General features: G+C 51.7%; 1 protein-coding gene across 10 annotated transcripts in view; it reads left to right on the top strand.

The window, feature by feature from the left end:
- The window catches only part of ACACA (acetyl-CoA carboxylase alpha), a 252188-nt gene extending 233429 nt beyond the window's left edge, over positions 1 to 18759 (top strand). For all 10 annotated transcript variants that reach the window (XM_077312781.1, XM_077312780.1, XM_077312776.1 and 7 more), the window contains 4 exons: positions 5916 to 6070; positions 9963 to 10133; positions 15651 to 15787; positions 16555 to 18759. In XM_077312781.1, coding sequence (XP_077168896.1) covers positions 5916 to 6070; positions 9963 to 10133; positions 15651 to 15787; positions 16555 to 16681 — 590 coding nt within the window. In that variant the 3' untranslated portion in view covers positions 16682 to 18759. The remainder of the gene's footprint in view (positions 1 to 5915; positions 6071 to 9962; positions 10134 to 15650; positions 15788 to 16554) is intronic.
- Positions 18760 to 26946: the final 8187 nt, after the last annotated feature.

The following is a 26946-nucleotide window of genomic DNA, read 5'->3' as shown; positions in this document are numbered from 1 at the left end:
AAATTTTGTTGTGCTGCTTCAGGCCAGCCTTTGAATCCGTGGCATATCATTAGTGTCCTTTTTTCCCTGAACACGCGGGGAGTGTTTCTGCACGTGGCACAGTCCAGGAGAAGTTGGGTCACTTGATTCTGTTCAGTGTGCAAACCACATTTTAAACACCATATTTACTTGAAAGGATCGTCTTTTTGTTTTAATATGTCCTGAAAGCCATTGAAGGGTTGTCTTAAATTCACATATGAATTACAGATATACACTGTAGTTGAAAAAAAACATGACTAATTTTTTAGGGAGTCACCTTACATGCAGTCTCATCTTCCTCATGAGTAGATATGGTAACTTTTAAAAATTAGCCTAATTATTAGAGGATAATTCTGTCACTGTCAATGCAATATGATAGCTTAATGGAACCTCCATGTTCAGAGGCTGTCAACCACTGAATAACAATTACCAGAGACAAGTAGGAAATGTCAGTTACTGCTGGGGACAGAAAGTTGCTTTAGAGTGCGTGGCTCATCTTGTGGGTTTGTCTCCTAGATCTGCTTCCCCTGCAGGAATATTTTTTGCAGTGCCCCTCTTTGAATTCATAAGGGGCAGGTAGACGAAAAAGTCCTCTTGGTACAGGAGACTGGACAGCTCCTTTCTCACTCTGGTTTTAGCATCACTAAGAGGGCAGGAGGGAAGAGGCTCCGCTTGATCCTGGGGCTCATTCGTGTAAGGTCACAAGTTGGGGTCACCCCAGAACTAAAGGCTTTCAAGGTTCATTCCACTGGAGGAGAGCCATTTTGCTAGCCAGAAAGAGCCACAGGATTTTAGTCCAGCCCAGTCAGCAGCATTGGTTAATGGAAGAGTCTCATCCAGCTGGGTGTCGTGGTTAGGAGTGCCAACTTCCAGTCCAGCGAGCCAGGTTTGATTCCCCGCTCCTCCCCCACATGCAGCCAGCTGGGTGACCCTGGGCTCGCCACAGTACTAAGGAAACTCCTTTGACCGAGCAGGAATCTCAGGGCTCTCTCAGCCTCACCCACCTCACAGGGTGTCTGTTGTAGGGAGAGAAAAGGGAAGGCAAATGTAAGCCGCTTTGTGACTCCTTTGGGTAGAGAAAAGTGGCATATAAGAACCAACTCTTCTTCTTCTTCAGTGATCTCAGGGCTCTCTCAGCCTCACCCACCCCATAGGGTGTCTGTTGTGGGGAGAGGAAAGGGAAAGGCCAATTTCAGCCTCTTTCGGGTAGAGAAAAGCGGCCTATATGAACCAATTCTATTTCTTCATCAGCTGCCTTCTTGCTTCAGAATCTCTGCTTACAATCCTGCAATCAAGGAGAGAAACTATCATCGCTCCTGAAGTAAATCTTTGTCTCTCCTGTTCTACAGGCGATGGTTCTTTTTTTAAAAGATCCTGAATGCTACGGAAAGCTGTGATTCAGGGTCTCATGGAATCATTTCTGCCTGGCAGGAACTTTAATAAAGACAGCCTGAGCCCTGACATTCTTGGAGGTTATGGTCTCTGCAGGACGCAGGGCATCTCAATGACTTTTCCCCTCTTTCTTTCTCGCCATGAGATGCATGCAGGGGAGGGAATAGCCAGAGCTTCTGGCTTGTTCCTTTGCAAGCAGCTCACTGTACAATGGGGCACAAAGTGTGGGCCTTCCGACTCTGCCCTTCCTTGCCTGTTCACATTCTGGAAGGTGTTTGGTACCTCTAGACCAGGGGTAGTCAAACTGCGGCCCTCCAGATGTCCATGGACTACAATTCCCAGAAGCCCCTGCCAGCGAATGCTTCTGGGAATTGTAGTCCATGGACATCTGGAGGGCCGCAGTTTGACTACCCCTGCTCTAGACTTTTTGCAGACCAGGGATTCTGGGAGATTCTCAGCTCCTCCCATAAAGTTTAGCACTGTCATAAAGATGGTCCATTCTGAGCAGCCTTCGGTGTTGAGAGCAGAGTGGCAAGCGGAGAAATGTTTTGAGGAGCGCAAAGAGAGTGACGCGTGTCCGTGTGGTCTGCGCGTGCCGTGGGGCCTGCCAGGACCTTTCAGGCTTTGGGAAATTCACAGGGTGTTGCTGGCTAGCGTCCTGGAGAGGGTTATATGGCTGCAGTGCCAGACAAGGGACATCCCGGTTTCAGTCCCCTCTCTGCCATGGATGTTTGCTGTCTCCCAGCCTGTTGGGAGGATGGGTAGAGGTGGAAGGAAGGAAGGAAAAACGATGTGCAAATCTGCTTTGGGTCTTCGCTGGGGAGAAAAGTAGGATTTTAAAAAAAACCTCCTGCACATTCAAGCCTCTTTCCCTGTCCTCAGGGCTCGGAAGCTCTTTATCCTTTTAAAGAATGAAATGTATGTATTTTACGAGGCAGCGCCTTGTGTGCTTCTCCGGTGCGCAGAGCCGTTGAAGACTATGTGCCCATCTTGCTGGGGAAAGCCCGCGGCCTCCCTCCCCGGCTCATGCCGTGATTTTGGCAAGGACTCCCCACGGCAGACCCTGCCTGCGCACGCCACTGCCTCCAAGAACCACAGCGTGACTCCAGGACACGTATTTAATACTTCACAAAACCAGATTTCCACGGAATGTTTCAGTGAATCAAAGGGAGAAGTCCATCTCCTCCCTACCCTGAAAAGCAAGGCCGGAAGATCTGGGCTGGGGTAAAAAAGAAACCCATTTCTTGATATTTAATTGTACAGCAGGCTTATGGAATTGATCGAAAGCTTAGCTTCTTACCACGCCCACTGAATGAGGAATGTTCCCGACAATCAATCAATGATAGGATAATCACGCTTTATTCTCTTCTCTCCCCCCCCCCTTTCATTGTTACCTTCTTTATTTCAGGAGAACAGGGTTGAGAAGCTAAAAATCTTTATAGATGCCACTTTTAAATTAAGCAGAAAATAGACATTGACATATTTGTTAATCTCACCTGGATCATTACGGGGCCTGTCTTGCTTTGCCTGGACAACGTGAGGACGGCATGTAGGCCAGAATACATGAGCACCTTATCCCCTGCGAGGACTGAATAGTAGCGGGGGGGGGGGCATGTAGTGGCCGGCACGGTATGGTGGTTAGAGGGTCAGAGTGGCACCTGGGAGACACGGGTTCAAATCCACACTCTGCCAGTCATGCTGGGCTGGGTCCTACCCCAACCCTTACCACTTCACTGAACAAAGCTTATTTATTAATATATATGTGTGTGTGTGTGTGTCTGTGTCTGCATTTCCCTTTGGTTCAAATTTGAAGTCCCCCTCTAATGTCAAGAACCTTCCTCCAATTTAAGCAGCCGTTCTGTTGGAAGAGGAGCCCCTTAAGCTGGAGGGAAGCTGCTTGGAGGATAGTTGGATCCGCTCCGATCTCTTGGCCTAGCCTACCTCTAGGAAGACACGTAGGGCGTGAATGAGCATGTGTGTGTGTTTATTTGGTACACACACCCTAGAATCTAGTATGTAGCAATAACTGTGGCACCCACGTGGCATCCCTGCCCATCCAGGTGAAAGAGCAGTCCTGCAGCTGTTGCCTGTGTGAACGTCAAGGCCTGAGATGCAGTTTAAACATTGGCTGATTTTAAACTGGGTTTCAGTTCAATGGGCCCTCCATTTATTTAAAATGTGAATGTCCTGCCCTTTCCCATAAGGGTCCCTCTCGCTTTCGCTGCCTTCCCTCCCACCCCGAAACCAGGTTCTCCTTTCCATCTGCCCGGAGTCACCCTTTGTGAACCAGTTTCTCCTGCCTCCCTTGCCTGTCTTCCCTTCCCCGACCCTCCAAGAGGGGCACCAAAGGTGGGCAGATGAGGAGAGATCTGAGGCAGCCCCTTTCCCCGGCACGTGTGCCCCTGACAACCCCCAGATGGGCTGGTTCTGCTCCCTTGCCCCTTCTTCTTCCAAGGCGCAATTGGGTTCCTTGAAATCCCTTGCAGATTGTAGGGCTCGCTTGGTGGGGGCTTCCAAGGAAAGAGGTTTGCCATAGCCTGCCTCGGTGTTATGGCCCTTGTGTTCCTTGGATGCCTCCCGTCCAAATTCTAGCCAGGACTGGCCCTGCTTAGCCCAGTCTCCATCTCTCCTCTTCAACCGGCATTTCCCCCATGGTGGAAAATATACAAGCATTATGCAGAGACTAAGTTTTTGCTTTTCCTCCTGTGAGTAAATTGTGGCCTTGGGATTTAAAAAAGGAGTCCGGGCAGAGTGGTTTTTACTCCCTCCCTCCCATTGCTCTCCTGTGACCCTCCACCCCTTTTGTATTTGCTTTGAAATCTCAATCTCATTTTTGGGCCTTGTAGGTCTCCCACGTGTGAGCCGTAGCCTTTTAAAAATGATCAGTCTATGAGAAGGATTTTCAGAGAAACAAACAAAACGTGGTGGAGATGCAGAGGGGGGGGGGCGGGAGGGCTTTGGCTTTGCCAGGGAGGGAGCTGTCCACGGTGCTGACGCTCACTTTTCTGTCAGCCGTTCACTTTGGTCGTTTCTGCCTCTGGAGCAGGGGTAGTCAAACTGCGGCCCTCCAGATGTCCATGGACTACAATTCCCAGGAGCCCCTGCCAGCGAACGCTGGCGGGGGCTTCTGGGAATTGTAGTCCATGGACATCTGGAGGGCCGCAGTTTGACTACCCCTGCTCTGGAGTTTGCATGCAGGCCTGGGATGGTTTGCCTTTCCTTAACTGTTCTCCGCAGAGTGCCCTCAGTGCGCTCCCAGAGGGCAAAGAAATAGAGACAGGGAGGTGACACGGCCTCTGCACGGGCGACGCTGTTCTAGTGGCCGTGTTTTCAGAAGTGGGGGAATTCAGGAAAGTGGTGCTGAATGGAGTTCTGAGAGGAGCTTCTGGGATTGGAACCAGAGAGCAGAGCCCGAACCTGGCATTCAGCAGAATGAAAAGCGTGCTTTCTTTTTAAGGAATTTTGTTTCTGCGGCATGTGTAGCCAGTCTGGGCTTCCTCTTCCTTATCCCTTGGGCAAGGCCTTATTTGGGCCCCAGAAGGCGCTGCTCCTTCCAGGACTGTTTTGTTTGCCCAGTGGAATAATGGCTTGGCTCACTGGGTCAAGCTGCTCACTCCTGAAGCTTCGCCATGTGCCTGCTCTGCTTGAGCTGATTTCTCTGTTCGGGCATCAGGGCTTCAAGCTCGTTTTTTAAGCAGTTTGCAACTTCATTAGAGCTGTAGAAGAAGCGGATAAAGATTCTTTTCTTATCACAATATTAGAACTCAGGGTCACTCCGAGCATGTTTTCACACAGTGTGAAATTACGTTTTGCAAAACTCCACCATTACAAGGTAATGGAATATCCATTCATTTTGAGGATTTTATTTAATTTTTGTTTAAAAAGGACTTCATTCCCAGAGGTTAGGCTCGTCGAGAAGTATTAACCGTTTAATGGCTCCTCCGTGTCTCAAAGGAATGTACTAGGTGTTGGGGGCAAGCAAGTGTGGAGAGACGTCTCCCCCTTCTCCGTTTGTCCCTCTTCGTAGAGGTCTCTCTTTGTGCCTCTCCTGCTGGTCGTTTTTCCTTGGCCCTGGGACTTCCTTTCCTTCCTTTCCTTCCATTCTTTCCCCACTTTCATTTCAAGCACATTTAAAGCCAAGATCTTGGGAGCACAGGAGATTCCTCCGTGGTGGCTGCTCTCTCTGCAGATTCTGTGCTGACCTAGAACAGGTGCCCTTTTGTCAGGTTCTCCAGACCTTGCCTTCGATTCGGCACTTTGACTCCGTCCTGCTGAGTCCCTTTGCTGAACCCCTGGGAAGGGCGAGGGTGAGGACGTCTCCGACAGCAGGAGGATGAGGCTGGGGCTGTAGAATTGCTCCGTTCACCTGTGGCTGCACTTGAGTAAATGTTTGTTTTTGAGCTCCCAGAGCCAACGGAGACAGTCTTTTCTGCTGCTTCTGCTTGTGCCTCTTTCTCCGTCTCTTCTCCCAGGGTCTCTGACAGCCGTCTTTTGTTCGATTTCAGGCACCCCGGAGCTAAGCCCAGCTGAGCGGAAGGAACTCGAGACTAAGCTGAAGGAACGGGAAGAATTCCTAATTCCCATTTACCATCAGGTAGCCGTGCAGTTTGCTGACTTGCACGACACGCCCGGCCGGATGCAGGAGAAGGGTGTCATTACGGTAAGTATTATGAATCCTTTCCTTTGCCGCGGCTGTCAAAAGCCCCAGCATGTGCGGACATGCGTTGAATTGTAGCCGAGGCCGACAACACAGACTGGGGGGGGGGGGGGGGAGCCTGCCTTAGGGGTTCTGCAAATCTTGCCATTCCCAATAATGTAAAAACAGGAGCCACCTTACTGCGATCACTGGTTCACTCTCATCCCTGAAAAGGTTCACTTTCACTGGTTCACTTTCATCCCTCGTTCTACCTCCCGGGCTCCCTCCCATCTGGCTTCCTAAGGCCCTGTGCTCCAGAGGGGAAGGATGCTTAGGGCTGATCCTGCGTTGAGCAGGGGGTTGGTCTAGATGGCCTGTATGGCCCCTTCCAACTCTAGGATTCTAGGATTCTATAAGGGGTGCTGCCTTGTGTTCCAGGGCAGGGGTAGTCAACCTGTGGTCCTCCAGATGTCCATGGACTACAATTCTCATGAGCCCCTGCCAGCATTCGCTGGCAGGGGCTCATGGGAATTGTAGTCCATGGACATCTGGAGGACCACAGGTTGACTACCCCTGTTCCAGGGCACCAGAGAAGTCCTCCTTGGCTTAGAAAGCCATCCCATGGCCTAAATGCCGGAGAGCTGCCTGACTTCTCTCTGTGGATTGGTAGAGGCAGTCCCCCCCTCGCTTCCTTCTGAGCTCATTGCTGGGGCCAACCAGCAGCCTTGGAGTTGTGGCCATCAGGGCAACCCGTGCTTCTCCTTCTGCTGTCCTTGTTGTACCCCCATGGTAGCCTTCAGTTGTTTCCCGCCTCTTGACTAGCAACACCTGGCACACCCTTATCAAGGGGGCTCTGTCCCTGCTCTCCCCATCTAGTTCCTACTGGCCTGCCTTGGAAGCCTTGCTGCCCTGCTGCCCCTGCTACCACTTTTGAGAGGCAACCAAAACTCTTCCAAACTCCTGCATGGGCTGAACTGGGGCTTGTGTGATGGTTTCTCCACAATCATAGAATCATAGTTGGAAGGGACCTCCAGGATCATCTAGTCCAACCCCCTGCAGAATGCAGGAAATTCACAACTACCTGCCCACCCACAGTGACCCCAATTCCATGCCCAGATGATGCCCCCCCACCCAATATACCAGAATCTCTGGCCAGCCTGGCCTGGACAAAATTCGCCTCTTGACCCCAAAGTGGCTATTTGCATTTCCTTGGGCATGCAAGAAAGGGCCACAAGAGCCAAGCACTGACCCTTCACCTACTGACCCAGGAGGTCCCTTCCAGTTCTATGATTCAATGGCTATGCTCTCCTTGTGACTCCATTACATAGGCCTGTTGACCAGCTGGCTTAAATGAAGCCCCACCCATAGGACCATGAGGAAAGCTGGTATCTGGAAGCATCCACCAAATACCTCGGGGGGAGTTTTGGGAGGGATGGAGAAGGAAGATGTTAACTTTTCTCTATCAGAATGTGGGATTCACTACCAGAAGATTTAATGATGGCCACAGACACAGAAGTCTTTAAATGGAAATTGGATAGATTCAGGGCAGATAGATCTAGCCATGGTGACTAAAGGGAACCTTCCACTCAACCTGGTGGAATGAGCTCCCGGAAGAGCTGAGGGCCCTGTTGGAGTTAACAGCTTTCCGCAGGGCCTGCAAGACGGAGCTCTTCCGCCAGGCCTACGATTGAGGCCAGAGTGGGCGGTCCCGACATTAGATCTGGGCTCCCTGGGTTCATCTGAGTGATCTGATTGCCTCACTCCCATTTTAGCAACCTGATGTCCCTTGGCTAATGTGGGGCGGTTTGTGGGGGGGGGGAGTTAGTGGGGGTTAGTTAGTGCTCATGTGTTGCTCAACATTGATAGTACAGATTGTAATGGTTTTAACTATGGGTTTTATTGTAATTTTTATCTTGTACACCACCGTGAGCCTAAGGGAACGGCGGTATAAAAGTTTAATAATAATAATAATAAATAATAATGTTCAGAGGCAGTAAATCTCTAAATCCCACTGTTAGGAGGCAACATCAGGAGAAAGCCTCTGTTTCTATGGCCTGTTGTTAGACCTCCAGAGGAACTGGTGGCCACCACCTGAGAGAGGATGCTGGATTCGATGGACCACTGGTCTGATCCAGTATGGCTCTTCTCATGTTCTTAATAATTTCATCAGAATGTTCTTTGGCCTTAACTAGACTTTAACATACTAAACCAGGCTTTGAGTCATCTCCCTTTTCCTGGGGATCAGCCAGTCTTGATCAGTCTAATTTCTGAATGTTGTCACTATCTGGCTTGTACTCCAACAACTATACTGGTTACCAGTTTAATCTTGGTCACCACCTTTATGTAGTTTGGGCCCAGTGTACCTGAGGGACCGCCTCTCTGCCTGTGCTCCTCAAAGGGCACTACATTCCGCCACCTCCAACCGGCTGGTGATCCCTGGGAAGCACCTCTGACCCTCAACCAGGGCCAGAGTCTTCTCCCCCACCTGGTGGAACGAGCCCCCAGAAGAGGACTGGGCCCTGTTGGAGTTAGCACAGTTCTGCAGGGCCTGCAAAATGGAGCTCTTCTGCCAGGCATTGGGTTGAGGTCAATCAAATCAACATCTCCTGTGCCCCCAGAACCCCTCTTCCCATACAGACATGCCCATCAAGCACTTCAAAGGACAATCCTGAGTTACTCACCTACAGGTTATGGTTGACACATTAACATTTCAATTCTTAGTGAAGTTATCGTTATTATTGGATGTCTCTGTTATTGCTGCTTTTATTATCTGATGCTGTTCCAGACCGGACGGATGGATGGATGGATGGATGGATGGATGGATGGATGGATGGATGGATGGATGGATGGATGGATGGATGGATGGATGGATAGATAGACTTTATTTGTATATAGCCATAGGCCTTTACAAAATATAAATTTATAAACAGTAAAATAGAATAAAAGGAACGGTATAAAAATATAAAGTTTAAGACCAGAGAACATCATACATGAGTACAGAAGTGCTCCATTAGGAGCCTGCATTAACATTGGCCCTTATTTTCCTATCAGCCAAAGCAAAGAGAACGATTTTATGTGTTAATGTGTCTATCCCACAGAACCATATTGTGCTTTTCTTACGACTTCCATGTTCTCTGTAAACCGCCCTGAGCCACAAGGGGAGGGCGGACTATAAATATAATTAATTAAATTTAATAAATTTTGACCTGCCCTATTTTGAGGCCATTATGTTAATCATAGAGTTGGAAGGGGCCATACAGGCCATCTAGTCCAACCCCCTGCTCAACGCAGGATCAGCCCTAAGCATCCTAAAGCGTCCAAGAAAAGTGTGTATCCAACCTTTGCTTGAAGACTGCCAGTGAGGGGGAGCTCACCACCTCCTTAGGCAGCCTATTCCACTGCTGAACTACTCTGACTGTGAAAAACTTTTTCCTGATATCTAGCCTATATCGTTGTACTTGAAGTTTAAACCCATTACTGCGTGTCCTCTCCTCTGCAGCCAGCAGAAACAGCATCCTTCCCTCCTCCAAGTGACAACCTTTCAAATACTTAAAGAGGGCTATCATGTCCCCTCTCAACCTCCTTTTCTCCAGGCTGAACATTCCCAAGTCCCTCAACCTATCTTCATAGGGCTTGGTCCCTATGTTTCTTTTCTCTTGTTCCCATATTATGTATACTTTCCCCCCTGATAAAACTTTTAGTGTAAGCACACAGCTGCTGGAAAATAAAGACCCCAGACCCAAAAGACAAGACACAAAATTAAAATGTAGATATTCCGCCAGCCGGCTTATGAAATGTGCTCTGCTCCCCACTCTGGGTTTTATTTCAAGGATTCTTTTTGGCCTGTTATAGCTGGGACCCACTTCCTCCTCCCCTCCATTTTAACGTCTCCTCCCTCTCTGTCTCTGTCACACAGGACATTCTAGACTGGAAAACCTCCCGCACATTCTTCTATTGGAGGCTCCGGCGCCTTCTCCTGGAAGACTTGGTCAAAAAGAAGATCCATGATGCCAACCCTGAACTCACCGACGGCCAGATCCAGGCCATGCTGAGGCGCTGGTTTGTGGAAGTCGAAGGAACGGTGAAGGTAAACCACTCATGTCCGCAGATTCTAAAGGTGCAGACAGTGGGGAAGAGAGAAAGAGAGGGGTTTCCGGTCCTCCCCCCCCCCCACACACACACACACACACCGGTTAAATGTCTGGCATTATCCTAAATATTGTTGAATTCTTGGAATACTCCTCCTTCCATTCCTCTCATGAACTGCTGTGGCCATTTCCTCTCACTTACTACAGACAATGAATTAATCTTTTGGGTGCTAAATTTTACCCTCTCATCACTTTGTCTGTTGCAAAATATTGTCACCTTAAAACAGAAAGTGGAGGGAGACAAGAAGAGAAGAGAACGGCGATTTCCCAGGGCTGTTCTCTGGGCTCCCTGCTACATTCTTCTTGTTTGTGAATTAAAGAAAGAAAGGAAGGAAGGAAGGAAATCACAGGCACAAAGAAATACATAAATCAAATCGTGAGCGCCCGAGGGCACGGGGAAGGAAAGAGCGTAAGGGGAGAGAAGTTTCTTGTGTCGGAGGGGAGGGGCTCGAGGCCTTGCAAGGCAGTGTCTGGGCATCCTTTCTTTTTACAGCCGGGTGTCTCGTTAGCTCATACATTACACCAATCAAGGAGAGTTATCTTAAGCCACAATTAATCTGCTCCCTGGCATATGTTGATAGGAAAGCATCATGCTGTTTCTTAATTAAAGGCAAACGGATTAAAAATGATTAATAAGAGTATTAAATATTCGCCTAAACTAAAAGCTTTTGAGATTCTGGAGCAAATCCTGGCATCACCCGGGCCCGCAGAGTGGCAGGCATTTACAGGTTTGGGCCAGAGGAGGTGGCGGCAGTGGGGGGGGGGGGTGGGGGGGCCTTCCTTTCTGGCTTGCTGGGAACTCCACGATTGGTATGCAGAGGCCGTCGTGGCTGGCAGGAATGGGAGCGGCGGGTGTGAGTTTAGAATAACGATCATGGCAAACAGTTGTTGGTTTTGGTGGTTATGATTTCTTAACATTGCAGACTCTTAATAGAGATCCTCAGAAGATTAATGAATGGAAGCTTTGACTGCGGGTTAAAAATCTGCCTCCCGATTAATCGGTGGGGCTGAAGTTAGAGGTGCTCCCATTCCCTCCTCCCTGGACCCAGTTCTGTGAAGGAGACAACTTCCACGGGGGGGGGGGGGGCTTTTGCTTCCAGGACTGCCTTTCAGGGGTCGGTAGGAAGAGCCACTGCCCAATAGGCTGGCAGCACAAGACCGATTCCCTTCACAAAGGGGCAGCCAGGGCTGACTACACTAGTGGGGTTTGAACTCGCCTTTCTTTTCCAAAATGGCTCTGGTATGTCAGTGAGGCAGGTGATTTCTGGATTCCCAAATGGTATTAAATAGATCTTTTCCCTGTGTACTTAAAGTGTCACTTGCCCTATAGTTGAAAGTGTCCCTCTCCACCAGGAAGCCATATTGATGATTCAGTAATGTGTGCATTTATTTGAGGGTAATCAGCTAAACGGTCATGACTGGGGAAGGCACTGGCAAACCACCCCGTATTGAGTCTGCCATGAAAACGCTAGAGGGCGTCACCCCAAGGGTCAGACATGACCTGGTGCTTGCACAGGGGATACCTTTACCTTTTTAATCAGCTGAAAGTCAGATAGACTTTCAGGGCTGATCCTGCGTTGAGCAGGGGGTTGGACTAGATGGCCTGTATGGCCCCTTCCAACTCTATGATTCTATGACTCAAAACCCTATTATTACACTATTAATTATACAATATCGCAGTGCAAATTTAATAATCTGCATTATGCTGTACTGATTTATTTAGGTTCAACTGCTGCTTTCCTGCTCAGAAGGCATTCAGGGTGGCTTCTGACCAATAGCTGAAAACACAGCAATGTCAGCCGCCAGTAAAATGAACCAACAGGGAGCTTCTTGTGAATAGTCGTCCCTCCCTCACCCCCGCACACAAAATGTGCACCCTCATCTTGGCCATTTGATGGTTTGTGTAGCACTGTGCCTGTTGATGGTGCTCAACTTAGAATCATAGAATGGTAGAGTTGGAAGGGACCAGCAGAATCATCCGGTCCAGCCCCCTGCACTATGCAGGAACCCACAACTGGCAGTGGCTCTCCGGGGTCTCGGGCAGAGAAAGTCTCTCATGCCACCTGCCCTAGGCCCTTTTAACTGGAGTGTGAACCGGGGACCTCCTCCATGCCGTGCCGATGCTCTTCTGCTGAGACGTGGTAGTGGCAGTCAGCCAGGGACAAAGGAGGCCAGTCTGGATTCAGAGTGTTTCTTACAACCTCGTTCCTTGGAAGTCTGAGGAGCCCCAGCCCACGAGAGCGTCCTGCTGCTCATCTTGGCCGGCCAGTTCTTGGCAGAGGGCAGCCTGGCCTTAAAGCGGCTGATGCTTATTCTCCCCTGGGGGCAGGATGTGTGAGACTTGCCAGCCAGACTCAGGTTGTTTTGGAGCCTCAAGGTCAAGGCCATCCGCGGGAAGGTCTGGAATCGCCAGATTCTGCAGCTGGTCAGTTTTTCCTAGACTGGCTTCCAGGGCCCTGTCCGGCATGACTACAGGGATACACTGCTGGGATCCCCCCCCCCCTTAAAAACTGTCTTTCTAGCCATCACCATTTCAGATGAATGTTTGGAGAATCAAACAGCAAAGAATTTGTGGCCTGGTACTAAACACTGTAATGGGGAGGGAATTTGGGTAACTTCTCAGTTCCTTGCAGCACTGCTTCATCTCCCGTTCTCTTTGGGGACACTTTCAGAAAGAAAGGACTCCTTCTATCTGAATAGGATACAAGGACAGGACTGTGTATTTAAGGGCTTTTCTCCCCTGTGGGGCTCTGCAAAGCTTACACTGGCATTCCTGTGCTCCAACTTTTATCCTCCCAACCACCCCCTGTGAGGTAGGTCTAGGCTGAGCAGGCTTCCATGGCAGAGGGGGGATTCCCACCTGGGTCTCCTGGACCACATTCCAGACAGGCAAGCACCCTCCAACCCAGGTTCTTGCAGCAAGACACGGGTCCTCGGGTGCGCTTCAGACGGCTGAGGATTCCGGCCATGACACACAACTCCTTACTACTAGAGGAAGGGAAACACCAATTCATTAGGTTTTTCTACTTTATTTTTATTTATTTATTAATTTATAGTTATATTTGTTGACTGCCACTCCCTGGCCCTCCCAGCTCATGACGGTTTACAGTGAAATAAAACCACACAAAACAGATGCAAATATATAATCGCATAAAAGTGGTGATAAAAACCAGTCTAATCCTCCCCTCCTTTACTTTCTCACCCAACCACAGTCAGCCCCAGCCCCAGCCCCCCGCCCGGGAGATACCCCTTGCCCAGATGACTTGAGGGAAGGACCCGGTCTTCCTGGCCTGGCCTCTACCAAATGCCTGGCAGAATAGTGGAACTGTGATATTTCCGCCAGGTCCCTCAGCTCTTTGGGGAGCTCGTTCCACCAGGTCAGGGCCAGGACTGAAAGGACCCTGTCCCTGGTTGAGGCCAGACATGCCTCCTGGAGATCAGGGACCACCAATAGCGGAGGGCTCTGTGGGGGGGCATAAGGAGACAAGCAGTCCCTCAGATATGCAGGGCCCAGGCCAGGAATGGCTTTGAAGGTAAGAAACCTGATCTGGAAGCTAACTGGGAACTAGTGCAGCTGCCTCAGCACCGGCTGGATGTGGGCCCTGCAAGATGACCTCGTGAGGACCCTAGCAGCCGCTCTTGAGGGTGAGCACTGGGAAAGAGGAGAGTGGATCTGTTGAGGAATGTGGGGATGGGCCTCCTCTGCTCGGCCTCTCTGGTGCCCCCTCTTCACCCTGGCTCCCAGCGAAGACCAGATCTGGTCCTTTGCCCGAGCTGCCAGCGAACGGCCCCTCTGGTGTATTCTTTGTGTGTTTCCTTGGACGGCTGCGGGGGCTCAAGCCACACAGCAGCTGCCACCCCCCCCCCCCGGCCACCGCTGGAGACGCTTCAGCTAAGATTTCTTTCATCCTGCCTACCTATTAAATCATGATGCAGAATTCATTGTCATTCCGACTTTGACTTCGTTAGCGATAACAGAGAAGGATAGTACACCTTTAAATGATGGGCTTTTGTGTTTAATTACCCAAATAAAATGACATAAATATGAATGAGCGCTAATGGTGGTACTTGGTTTTTCCGGAAACCATTAACGATTCTTAAATGATTTGTAAAGAAAATGAGAGAAGAGAAGCAGCACGAAGGCTATTAGGCATCTAACACACTCCGGAATGATTATGTAGTCAACCACCTCGCAAATACCGAGCTAAATGATCTTGCCACCCAAAAAATAGGAAAACGATTTGCCACTGAGACTTTTCCTGTGGCTGGCGACATTCTGACCCCTCTCGTAATGCTCTCCACCACTAAAATGGGGGTTCGGTTTCTTGATAGGTTACAAGCAGGAGAAATCCGATTCTGTGGGTGAAAGTGATTTCCCTGTTTCATTTTGTGGCTTCAGAAACAAAGCTATTGAGAACTAGAAACTTGCTTAGAATAAAAGTCATGCTTTGGGGGGAATTTTACAGCTTCTGAATTACTGTTATACGAGTACTTGTTACACAGGAACTGGAGCGGCATGGGAGCGTAGGTTTCCCTACAGGAGTAATTTTCACTCTCTGTTTCTCTCTGGGTACGGAAAGTAGTACAAAAATTTACACCTGCTTCCGGAAGGGGCTGTTTTTTGTGCCTTGCATGAGTTCCTGTTCAGTTCTGGCCTCCTTCCGAGACGGTGATGGCCACGGTTGCAGGTGACTTTCAAAGGGGGCTGGACTGATGCGCGGAGGAGAAGCCCTTCAATGGCTACTGGCTACAGTGAGCCAAAGGGACCTCCATGTTCAGGGGCAAGAAGCCTTGGATCCTCGGGGCTAGGAGGCATCTTCAGCCTCTGTGCAGCCTGGCCTTGCAGCGGCTGATGCTGATTCTCCACTGGGGGCAGGATGTGTGAGACTTGCCAGGGGAAGGTTCTAAATGGAGAGTCCCGGGTGCAGATGGGGCCTCTGCCTTCAGCTCAGTAGTCAGCCCAGGGCAAACCTGCTCTGCCCTGCTCACCTTATGGGGGCTGGGAGGGGTTGTAAGCAAAAGGCAGCAGAGAGACGCTCCTATGCCCACAGGCAGGGCAGGAGGGAGCTGGCGCAGTGGCCCAAGCAGCACTCAGGGATGCCTCAGCTGACCAGTGGTCTGGGAGGGCAGCTGGTCAGCACGCTGAGATGGGGCCCAGATGGCCGGCAGCCACTGCTGGAGCCAAGGTGGCCGAGGGCTTCTCCACGCACGGCAGACCCTGAGAAGAAGCACAACGAACTCTGAGTCCAGGGGCACCGTTAAGGCCAGCCAAGATTGATTCCAGGCGGGAGCTTTCGAGGGCAAGCACTCTTCCCCAGGCAGAAGGGCAGTCAGAGCGCTCTGTGCCCGTGTCTTGCCCGGTGGGGCCACTGAATGGGAGTTCGGGGGTGGCCTCAGTGGAGGGCGTCTGGCGGGCAGCGGCTGGCACCCTGATGACTTCTGGCTTGGTCTGGCAGGCCTACTTGTGGGACAACAACAAGGACTTGGTGGAGTGGCTGGAGAAGCAGCTGGCGGAGGAGGAGGGGAGCCGCTCTGTGGTGGACGAGAACATCAAGTACATCTCCCGAGACTACATCCTCAAGCAGATCCGAAGGTGAGGCAGCCCCAGAAGCTTTGCTGTACTAGTCCGGGGGGGCCCCGGCCTTTCTGAGCCTGTGGGCTGCTTTGGAATTGGGGCCCGGGGTGGGGGGCCCAACCACAGGAGGGGGGGGGGGAGCCGACCGCAGGGTGCCTCATTCCAGGAGCAACAAGTAATCAATCCGGGCAGAAGCTCCGCTGACCCAGATGCCTTTCCGAATGCAAATGCCGTTCTGAAATATTTTCTGCAGTGAACCCGGCTTCAGTCCCCCATTGGAGGCCCTCGTGCTGCCCTGGCACAATGAGAAGCCCTGATGCCCCCCCCCCTTCTGACACCTGATGGCCACTTTGGGGACCCCCGTACTGGTGTGCAGGAAGCCCTCCTGTCCCATCCACACCCTTTCCCTTGCTTGATGGCTTGATTGTTAAAGACCCCCCCCCCCCCATCTGCCACTTGCAGGCCCAGGTGTGGCTAGTTTTCCCAGGTGACCTTTATTCTCTCCCCCCCCCCCGTAGCTCCCTGCCATTCCCAGGTTCTTTGCCTCTCTGCTGCCCCTCCCCCCTCCGCAGATTCCTGCTTGGGGACCCCCAGGGAAGGTTTTCCTTTCTGGGCCGATGACCCCCACAGCAACAGCACTGTCGGTCAACATTCTGGCGCAACCAGGAGTGCTGGGCCTGCGGGGGCCTGGGCCGCTGACCCCTGGTTTGGCCACTCTGGTCTCTGGTTCCCTGGAGCGGCAGCCGGGCCCCCTGACCCTGCTTCTCTCCCTGCTCTCCTCTTAGTTTGATCCAAGCCAATCCGGAGGTGGCCATGGACTCTATCGTCCACATGACTCAGCACATATCGGCGACTCAGCGGGCTGAGATAGTGCGCATCCTCTCCACCATGGACTCGCCTGCCTCAACATAGGCGGCCACAGAGGCTACCCCGAGGGACGGGCCCCGCTGGACCCCTTCTGCCTCCTGACGTCCGCCTCCCGTTGTGTGGGGGGGTGCTGGGAAAGGACTTTAATTTTCTTCATTTTTAAAAACAAAAAGACAGAAAGAAAACACAAATCACAGACTTGAACCGGAGAGAATTTTCTCGCCCGTTCCAAAAGCCATCAGGGATACAAGCCCGCAGGGACGTTGTTCTGGTACCTATTTATTTAACGCCGGGTGACTGGGCCAGTGTGTTGGTACAGCACCTGCAAGGGATGATGACAGGTCTGCAGTACCCTGAGGCCTGACCGGGCCCTCCTGCCTGCTTGCTTGATCTGAGGGGCCCCAACCCTCCTGCTGCACCTTGAGCCGCTTGGCCAGTGGGGTGGGCCCTTCATTAACCATTCCTGCCTCCCAGCCCCCTAACAGGATCAGTCTGTGGGCCAGAACATGGAGTTGCCAACTTCCAGTTCCGCTGGAGAGAAGGGTGGCTTCTGTGGCATTATACCCGCCTGAGGCCCCTCCCCAACCCTGCCCCCCCCAGCCTCCCGTGGGAATTTCCCAGCCCAGACCCAGCCTCCGTAGTCACATGACCTCTGCTTTGCCCTCAGCTTGCAAGCCCTGCTGCTGCTGGCCATCCCGGTTTATGTGCAGAATTTAAAGCTGCTGCCATCTCCTTGGCTGGGCCAAATACCTACATTCCTTTGCCCTTATTTGTTAGGTTTTTATCTCCTGTGGGGAAAAAAGATTCTTTGCCATAGGAGCATCAGCGACCCTTGGTGACGTCCCACCTTCATCGCTGTAGCTGTGAGCAGTGGAGGCCGTCTAAGATGAGACATTCCTTTCTTTCAGTTTTGGATGTGCACCCAGGACAGACCCAGCCTAAAGCTCCCTAACTCTGGAACAAGCCGGCAAGAGCCGGCTGCGGAAATCCCTGTTGGTAGATCCCTTAGGAGAGGAGGTTTTCCTGGCAGGTTCTTGGTCATAGCAGCGGAGCAGAGGGGAGGGAGGGAGGGGAGGAGTGTGCTTCTGTTCCACAAAGACACCTTTCCTGCGTGGCGTGTGGCTATCTCTGAATGCAATAGTTGTTCCCCACAGTTGGTGAGGAAAGCATTCAGCTGGGTCCTGTTCTTCCCACTCAAAAGACTTCCACCCCTGTGGAAGTCTGCCCTGTTTAGACCGCGGTCCCTCCCTCTCCACTTCCTTCCCACTAAATGTGGGAGGGGGAGTGTGTGTTTAAGGAAAGCTGACCTGCTGGCCCACTGCCAGGATGGCCTCCGGAAAGCCTGAGAAGTTTGTGTTCCTTTAGACTAGGGGTCCCCAGCCGGGGGTAGCTGCAAAACGGCCACTGCAGGTGACACAGTGGCTGCGCGACTCCCCTTGGGTCACACAGGTGCTTGTGTTGCAGGGGCAGCTGCCCCCCACACAGCCAGTCAGAAGCCTTGCTGAGCACAAGCTCCCCCTTCTCACCACACTTGGCGGGCCCCAGGGAAGGGGTTGGCGGGCGCCCTGGTAGCCCCACTGGGGACCTCTGCTGCATGCCAACAACAGCGTCACCGGTGGGCACAGGTGGCAAAGACTCCTCATGGCTGTCTGGTGGGCTTCCACCCCCCATTCTCCTGCCACTGTTTTTTCCTTCTGGTTATCAGCAGCGGGGTCCACTTGTTTTCAAACAGGTAGCAGATTTGGGGTCAATCCCAATTACCTGGTCTGGCAAAAACGTCCGAGTTCTTAACAGGTTCCAGGGGTAGCCAGCAGCCCTTTGGTTGTAGTTCGTTGGTGGTCCATGTTGCTGACCACCAGCCCCGAACAAGCCGGCCGGCTGTTTGCGTTTTCCCTCTGGCAGCAGGTCACCCCAGGGGGGCGGGGAGGGCGGGAAGAACCTGCAGTTGGCCAGCCTGGTCCAGTGGGAGGATGCTGTTCCCACTGAGCCTTTGGAAGACGCCCCGGCAGTGGGGTGCACGAGAACGCACGGTCCCTGCTTACCCAACCGGCAGACGTGTTACCGGCTTCCCTTCTGAATAACACATACCTCAAGTTTCTTTTAATAAAAACAATCAAACACTATTTGCGTTTGAGAGCGTGGTTTTCATTTTACAATCACCAGACGTGTCCCCCTCTAATAGTTTTGGTTACCGAAAAGCAAATCTTGAAAAGGCTTCCTGCTCATATCTGGCCCCAGCCCCTGGAGGTCTGCAGAAATCGCTCATTCCGTGGCTGTGCTGCGGCTGCAGAAGACTGGGGGGTGAGAAATGCAGCCTTCCCCCCCCCCCCCAGAATCCCTCTCAGCAAAGACAAACAGATTCGGAGTTGCTGCTGCTAAGGAGGGTCATTTGCAGGCAGAAAGCACTGGCTGTGTGAACTCCGCTGTGTCCCCCCCGCCCCCCAGAACCACCTCCTTGCTCGTTTTGTTGGAAGCAGAAACTCCACTAGGCCATTTCTTTAAGCAACAGGGTCTTCTCCCTCTATTGAATTTATATATCTATTTAAAACATTTATATTCTGCTGCAGCCCTTGGACTTGAGTTGTTGTACAGGTATTTTGTTTATTTAAAACACTTATTAGCCACTTTTCTTCCTTATGGAACACGGAGTGGTTTACACCAGTGGTCCCCAACCTGCGGGCCGCGGCCCGGTGCCGGGCCGCCAAGGCCATGGCACCGGGCCGCGGCTCCCTCTCCCCGCCCCCCCCCCCGCAGGAAAAAACTTCCCAGGCCGCAAGCTTGCGGCCCGGGAAGCTTCTTACTGCGGGAGGCGGGGAGAGGGAATCAGGGCCGGGCCGCGCCTGTGCAGGCCACGCCCGCTCGGCCCGATCCGTGGGCGCGGCCTGGGCGCGGCTCGGGTGCGGCCCGATCCGCGGGCGCGGCGTGGGCGCGGCCCGCAGGCGCGGCCCGATCCGTGGGCGCGGCCCGATCCGCGGGCGTGGCCCGCACGGGCGCGGTCCGCGGGGCGCGGCCCGATGCCCTGCCGGTCCCCAGCCTCGGAAAGGTTGGGGACCACTGGTTTACACTACAGATCAAATAGCATTCATTAAACCAAAATTTAAAATCACAATTCAGGACTGCTCGTAAAGTAACCGATTTCAACGAAACTCTCTTCAACGGCTTCCTAAAGAGCCAGAGTGGGAGGACCCGGCACACCTGCCTGGGCTGCCCCAGAAAGGCCCCTCTCAGGTTTCCCACAAAAGAGCTGCCTTGATGGACGGGACAGTCAGGACTCGAAGGGTTGTGCGCTTCAGTGGCCCTTCCTTAGGACCTTAATTCCAGAGCAGGAACATCTGAGAGAAGGTGGCCCAGGCAGGCCACAGCTGCAGGAGGCACAGCCCAGGACAAGCCTTTCTCTCACACACACACACACACACACACACACACACACACACACACACACACACACACACTTTCCCTTAGGAATGCCCCCCCATCCCCCAAAGAATTACCGCCCATAGAAAGCAAACAAGTACCCTGACATTCTGATCATCTACAGGCATGGATTTTGGGATTTTTTGGGGGGGAGAGGGGGATTCTTTAAACTCCCCCCCCATCAGTAATCTAACATGGTATAATCTAAGAGTGTTTCTGCTATCTCGGTGATGATTCAGAGTTCACAAATGTGACTTTGTATTTTTTAAGCTTCTTAAACCTCCAACAAATTATTCTTACTTTATCCAAGTAGTAAAATTTGGAGGTTCCTAAATACAGAATTTTATTTTAATGCAGAAATTGCTGTATTACAATCACTTGAAGCCCTGCCCACCTCATCATCAATGCTGCTATAGATCAAACAAAACCCAGCTCCTAATGGGTTTTTTTTTGGGGGGGGGGCACAATTTTGTCCATTAAAGCCGTTTTACAAATGGCTGCACAGACACAGCGAGCTCCCAGTCATTCAACTGGATTTAATTGCAGGTGTAACGTAATGGAACCATTCCCCCCTCTTAGGTAAACTGGATGCATAAATAGTTCTGTTTACTCCCAAACAGATCCCTTTTAATTTATTTTGCTTTTTAAAAAAAAAAACCCTTTGCGCCTAATTTAAGCTGAAATGGTGTTAAATTGTATCAAATTGTCAAAACAAAACACAATTTCCAGGGCAAAAAAGGAGAAGGAACTCTCCAAATACATATTTAAACAATTCACCCTAAAATATCTGCATATTCTTAAAATGCCCAGAAGGGCAGCCCTGAAGCCTTCAAAAGCAGGAAGATCAAAGGGCTATCATCTTTTAATTTAAACCTTTTGTTGCTTCAGACTTCTTAAGAGGGATGAAAAGAGATCAAAATAAAAATGGAAACAAAAAAACGGCAGCTTTGTCACTGCAATCCCCCCCCCCTTGGGCTGCGTGTGTGTGTGTGTGTGCGTGTGTGTGTGTGTGTGAGAGAGAGAGAGAGAGTCCCTTCTCTCAATTTAGGCCGCAAAATAGGTCAGCTCCATTACCGATCAGCCTTCCCACAAATATTTAAAACAAATTGAATTGCACACCCAATACCCATCACAATTAACGCCAGGCACAATAACTAAATTAGCAATTCAACAAAATAATTGGAAATGCGATTCTCTCTATTCTGCAGGTCCCCTCAGGGCTTTTGCCGGTCTCTGTGTGTGTGTGTGTCTGTGCGCATGGGGGGGGGGGTGCAGCTTTACTAATTCAGAAGCTAATTAGAGCCACACTTGTAAATGAAGTTGTTTGTCTGAAAGTTGAAATTCTGTCCTGTTTTATTTGGGGAGGCAGGAGAGAATGGGAGGACTTACTTCTGCCATGTTCAACTCTCCCCACCCCTTCAAACAGGGCAACTCAGAAACAAAAATGCTAATTAACAGCCATATCGTGAACTGTGGAAGAATTAAAATTCTGCTGGGAAATTCAGGGCAGCTGTTAATTGACGGCATTAGGCACATGCTCTTGAGGAAATCCAGCTAAAACAGTTGCCCTTTGCTAGTAAGTGTTGCTTCAAGCTCTCTGGCCAATTCCTGGAGGCCGGCTGAGCTGGGGGGGGGGGGCGGATGGGCTCCCCTTCACTCCACCTATGCTCCTGCTGACCACAGCCTCCAGGGGAGCCAGATCCAAGTTCCCAGCAACCAAGACAGCCACGTGGCTAACGGTGCACAAACGGCAAGACAGACTAAGACCCTGCCTGTTCCCAGCCCTCTGAGCATGCGGAGGCCGCAAGTACTATCAAGTCACACCCAACTGACGGTGCCTCTGCAGAGTGGAGTGAGGGGACCCACCTGAGCGTCTGGCAACACTGGAAGAGCCTGCACCATCCAGGCCGGAGCAAGTGGGGTGGCTTTCCCCTCACTGCTGGGAATGCGGTGGGTTTCCACAACAGCGGCACTCCCCATTCTACCACTTAACTCGAGCCTCTTGTGGCACAGGGTGGCAAGGCAGCAGACATGCAGTCTGAAGCTCTGCCCATGAGGCTGGGAGTTCAATCCCAGCAGCCGGCTCAAGGTTGACTCAGCCTTCCATCCTTCCGAGGTCCGTGAAATGAGTCCCCAGCTTGCTTGCTGGGGGGTAAACGGTAATGACTGGGGAAAGCACTGGCAAACCACCCCGTATTGAGTCTGCCATGAAAACGCTAGAGGGCGTCATCCCAAGTGTCAGACATGACTCGGTGCTTGCACAGGGGATACCTTTACCTTTACCTTTACCACTTACCTCAGTCACCGGAGCTGCCCAACCTCGACATCCTCATGGGCTGGTTGTGGCTTTTACAATAAAAGTTTTATTTTGGGGACATGGAGATGATGAGATCATTCCAGTTTCTGAAGAGATTTCCTGCTTTTCTGGAGCAGAGGGTGGGTGCTACATGGAGGCACCATGCTCAGAAGAGCCCCAGGGGGACTGAGCATCGCTGCCCCAGAATTAAGTGCAGTGCCCTTGGGCAGCACTGTGTACTCTGAAAGTGGCTCTCCAAGAGATCACAAAACTGGGGGGGGGGCCGGAGACGGAGCCCAGGGACTTGGACACGCTCTCCTCGCTTCTCCCTCCACCAAAGCACCGGCTGAACTTCTTGCTCTTGAGTCTGTGTTTTTGTAGCCTTACCAAAATGTGGGTCCCCTTAGGACATTTCCATTTTGACGGTTTGGGGTTCAACTAACAAACAGGAAATGAAATGTCACTCTCAGAAACGTGATCCCACCACATGGGGAGGCCAATGCACAGACCTTTCCCAGAGAGGTGATGTCCTCCCTTTCAGCAGGCTGTGGATCTCTTCTGCAGGAGCCACGTGATCACCTCACTAACACTCACACCCACACAACGAAGGGGGCGGGGCAAATCTCACAGGGAAAAACCTGGGCAAGGTGCTTGAAGAGCCCTTCCCTTGCGATGTTCCAGAACTGAGCTGGGGAGGCCATTTGAGCCCTGCGTGGGCAGTATTAGGAACTCATGATTCCAGCCTGGAAAACCTTTTTGAAGGAGATTTTTAGCTGTAACTAGCCAAAATAAGCTTCAAAACAGCAACTGGCCTGCTACTTTTCACAGTGGAGAGACCAGGTTTTTGCAGCATGTTTTTTGCAGTTCACACCCTTGGGGGTGTGAACAAAGGCGCCCCCGAATGCACATATATGACCCACTCCTCAAGGAACATTTAAAGTTGGGAATGACATCAATTTCTCATCTGGACTGTTTCAACCTGAGAATATCTGTTCCAGTTCTGCATGTCCTTTCTGGGAACTGAACCCATAAATTTTCACCCTGGTTCTCTCTCTCTCTCTCTCTCTCTCTCTCTGCATGTTAAAAAGCATACACCAGGGGTAGTCAAACTGTGGCCCTCCAGATGTCCAACTGCATATAAATCTAAACAGAAACCAAAAAAGGGAACATTTGATCAGCCCCCCTAAACAGGCAGCCAGCCAGCAGAGACCCAAGATGTGCCTTGTGCCTGGAGTTTGAATCCTGGCAGATTTTGGTAGTCCCTATCCTGATGCACAGTTAATTAGAAGTCGCTCCCAACTGCCTGGATCAATGTGAACGGGGCATCCATCTTGAGTCTTGGTGAGAAATGCGGACATCAGAAAAAAAATAAGACCAGCGAGGACAGCGACATAAGGCACGGCAGACGTCATCTCCACAGCATCTCCGGGGCCACCTGCCCCCTCTTCGAGGCCTAGCTATCCTAACAAGAGCAGGGCCTCCTGGGTGATGACCACCCCTGTGGAGTCCTCTCCTCCATGAATGTACCTTTCCTCCTGTGACCATTTAAAGATTTTTGAAAGAACTTCTTCCAGAACTGCCAAGGTATTTAGTGAGCGCACAAAAGGCTCCCATCAGCTTTGCCGCTCAGGTGGGGACTCTTGGCTGGCTAAAAACGAGTCTTGTGGAGGGCCAGGACTTGTGCAGGGGGAGCTGCGAGGGGCACGGCTCCTGCAAGGCCTGGAGGAGACAGCCAGAGAGGGGCGGCTGGTAGGAAGCAGGGCCTCCCCCCCCCCATGTGGAGAGAGAAAAGCAGGTCTGGGGGGGGGCAGGGACGACCGACTTAGGAGGTCTCCAAGAAGTCTTTGTGCCTTGCCCCCGAGACAGGACTGGTTTAAGTGCAAGCTGCCATCTCATTGGTGATCACAACACTCAAAAGAGGTGCCTGGCTTGGGGGTCGTGGGAACAGGCCTGAGGTTTCATGCGGGGGGACAAGAGGCTTGGTTAGGGGCTCTTGTGGCGGGATGGGAAGCCTGCTTGAACACTGAGAAGTGAAAAACTGGGAAGCCCACTTTGAGGGGCTTTGAATGGCTCCCACAAGTCAGAATCAGGTGCCAAGAATGGCCGCTAATCCTGCCCACTCCCTACTCCCAAGAATAACACTCAGCATTTGTGTATACAGTCTAGGGTTGTGCGCCTCGGCCGCTTCGGGCTTGAACGGCCACCAAAGCCACCGAAGCGCGCAAGCCTGGTATACACCGTCTCTTCAGGCTATTTCAAGCTCCTCACAGGAAATCCCCCCCCCCAATCTTTACCCCAACCACGTAAGGGAGGAAAATTCCATAGGAACTCCGCTAATTGCTTGCCTCCAGCCAGCTCCACAGGGGAAATGTGAACTGGCTATTTGGGGGCTATGGGGTACCTCCCTTCCCTTTGTCACCAACACCCCTTTGGGGGAAGACGGTCAGGCCACGATCCAGGCCTACCTTGGCTGCCAGCTTCCGTTCTACCCGCAACGGGGACTCCATTAAAAGAGAGTCCTAAGCATGGCTTCCCTTGGGGAGTTTATTTTAATACATAAGGCTATTAATACATAAAGCAATTATGAATCAAAAGTACAGCAATCTCTTTGGCCTTCTTTCAGGCTGTCTCTCTAGCAGATTCTACCTTCTTTTTTAAGCTAAAGGTTCACAAAGCTCCCAGGGGAACATGCTTGGGGATGGCACCACTCCACTGGCAAGAACACCTTCCATAGGCAGGATGAACTCCTTCAGGCAGATTCCAGTGGGTCGCCGTGTTGGTCTGAAGCAGGACAATAAAATCAGAGTCCAAGATGGATTCCAGGCGTGAGCTTTCGAGTGTGAGCACTCAGGGAACATATAGCAGGAAGGGGTCTCTGTCTTTGGGCTTTGCAAGCCTTCCCACCCTTCTCGTGACATTCTTGATCCTGGCGCCAGGTGGACAGCAGACCTCTCAGGACAACAAGCCCAGTCAGCACATTTGGCTTTTACTGCTCTCAATAGGGAATCCCCAATGAGCAGCACGCACCTCCCAGTCCCAACACACTGGGAAGCGGAAGAGGCAGGCCTCGTGTCCCCAGGGGCCTGGGAAACATCTTCTGAGCCTCAGCGGAGCTGGGGGAATAGCCCTTGCCTGAAGCATCTCGTGACATCCCTTCCACCTCCCTTGTAAGGCAGGCCACCTTTATCCCTTTCATATTTCGGCTGTGCGGGCTAAGAGGGCAACCGGCTGAAGTCCACGGAGTTTGCGGCAGGAAAGATTCGAACCAGGGACTTCTTGATTCCTAACTCAGTCACTAGACTCTCCATAGGTCATAATGCTGTTTGCAGTAGAGGTGGAATCCCAAACCCAGCATGGAGAAAAGGGGGGGGGGGGGTGATGAGTGGCAGCTGCAAGGAAAATGCCTGCCCACTGCTGGGGGAACTGAGCAAAAGAATCGACCCCCCCCCCCTCCCCCAGAGAATCAGAAATCCAAGTCATGGAATGGTTCATAGCTCTGAGTTTTGCAACCCTCCACGCACAATCCGGTGAAAAGCCATTTGATGCTTCTCTTCCCGGCTGGCTTTAAAAGGTCCCATGTGTAGAGCCCCCCCCCCCCTGGAGCCTCAAGGCCCCCTCCCTTTTGGCAGACGCTGCAGCTACTCTTGAGAACTTTGTGGCCAAAGAGGCAGGAAACAGGGATGGGAAACACGGAGGGGGTCAAGCACAAAAGGCTCTGGAGTTTCTGCCTGGTGTGTTTTGACGGTTCAGGCGGCCAGCGACAGAGAGGGCGAAGGCAGAGAGAGAGAAGCAGAGAAACAGAAAAGAGAAAATCAATGGGCATCTCTAAGATCTACAGCCACGGCTTTGCTGCAAGTGCACATAAAGATTTATTCATCCATGCGACATACATTTTCCAAGACAAAAGTCAATACTCACCTTGACACCGATACTTTCTGCATCCGAGGGGGAGGGAAAAACCCTTCGATCTTCTGCTGGGGAGAGCGGTTCTCGTTCCGGGCCTTGGAGGGTCCGCAGATACAGAATTCTGGCTGCCCGGCCATTTCCCCAGAGGAGCCTGGGGACGAGGCATCCTCTGAACGCTTTTCCACTTGGCTGTTGTGCCCAGGGCACTGCTGACCCAGCGCAGGGGGGGCGGCCGCTTCCTTTACGGAGCAAACATGACAGAAGGAGCAGGTTTCGAGGCCAGGGACAGCCGGCCTGGCAAGGCCCAAGAGTGATGGATGAAAAAAGGCTCTTGTGGCAGCCAAAAAGATCATACCGGTGGGGGCTGCACTGCAGTGCGACCCATTTCTTCCGTTTTGTTTTGTAGTGTGTGTATGTGTGTGTGTGGGGGGGGGGGAGAGAGGGTTGGACATAATTGCTCTCTTGTAATGTAAGAAGAGAAAAAACCCTTAAACATCTGATGTGAGGCTGATCTAAACAGCAGAGAAGAGGCAGGCAAGCAGGGGGAGAAGGGGGGAGGCAGGTCTCTGTCCCCAGGCAAGGTCGTCACTTCCAGCATGGCCCAAAGGTGCCAGCCTTGCACGGGGGAGATGACAGGGCTTCCAGGTCATGCCAGAAGGGACTCTGTCCTGCAGCAACCAAGACTGCCCCTCCG

This window comes from Paroedura picta, chromosome 15 (genome assembly GCF_049243985.1).
Source record: "Paroedura picta isolate Pp20150507F chromosome 15, Ppicta_v3.0, whole genome shotgun sequence".
NCBI lineage: Eukaryota > Metazoa > Chordata > Lepidosauria > Squamata > Gekkonidae > Paroedura > Paroedura picta.
Note: the sequence above shows the minus strand (reverse complement) of the source record. Positions and strands in the feature narration are given on the sequence as shown.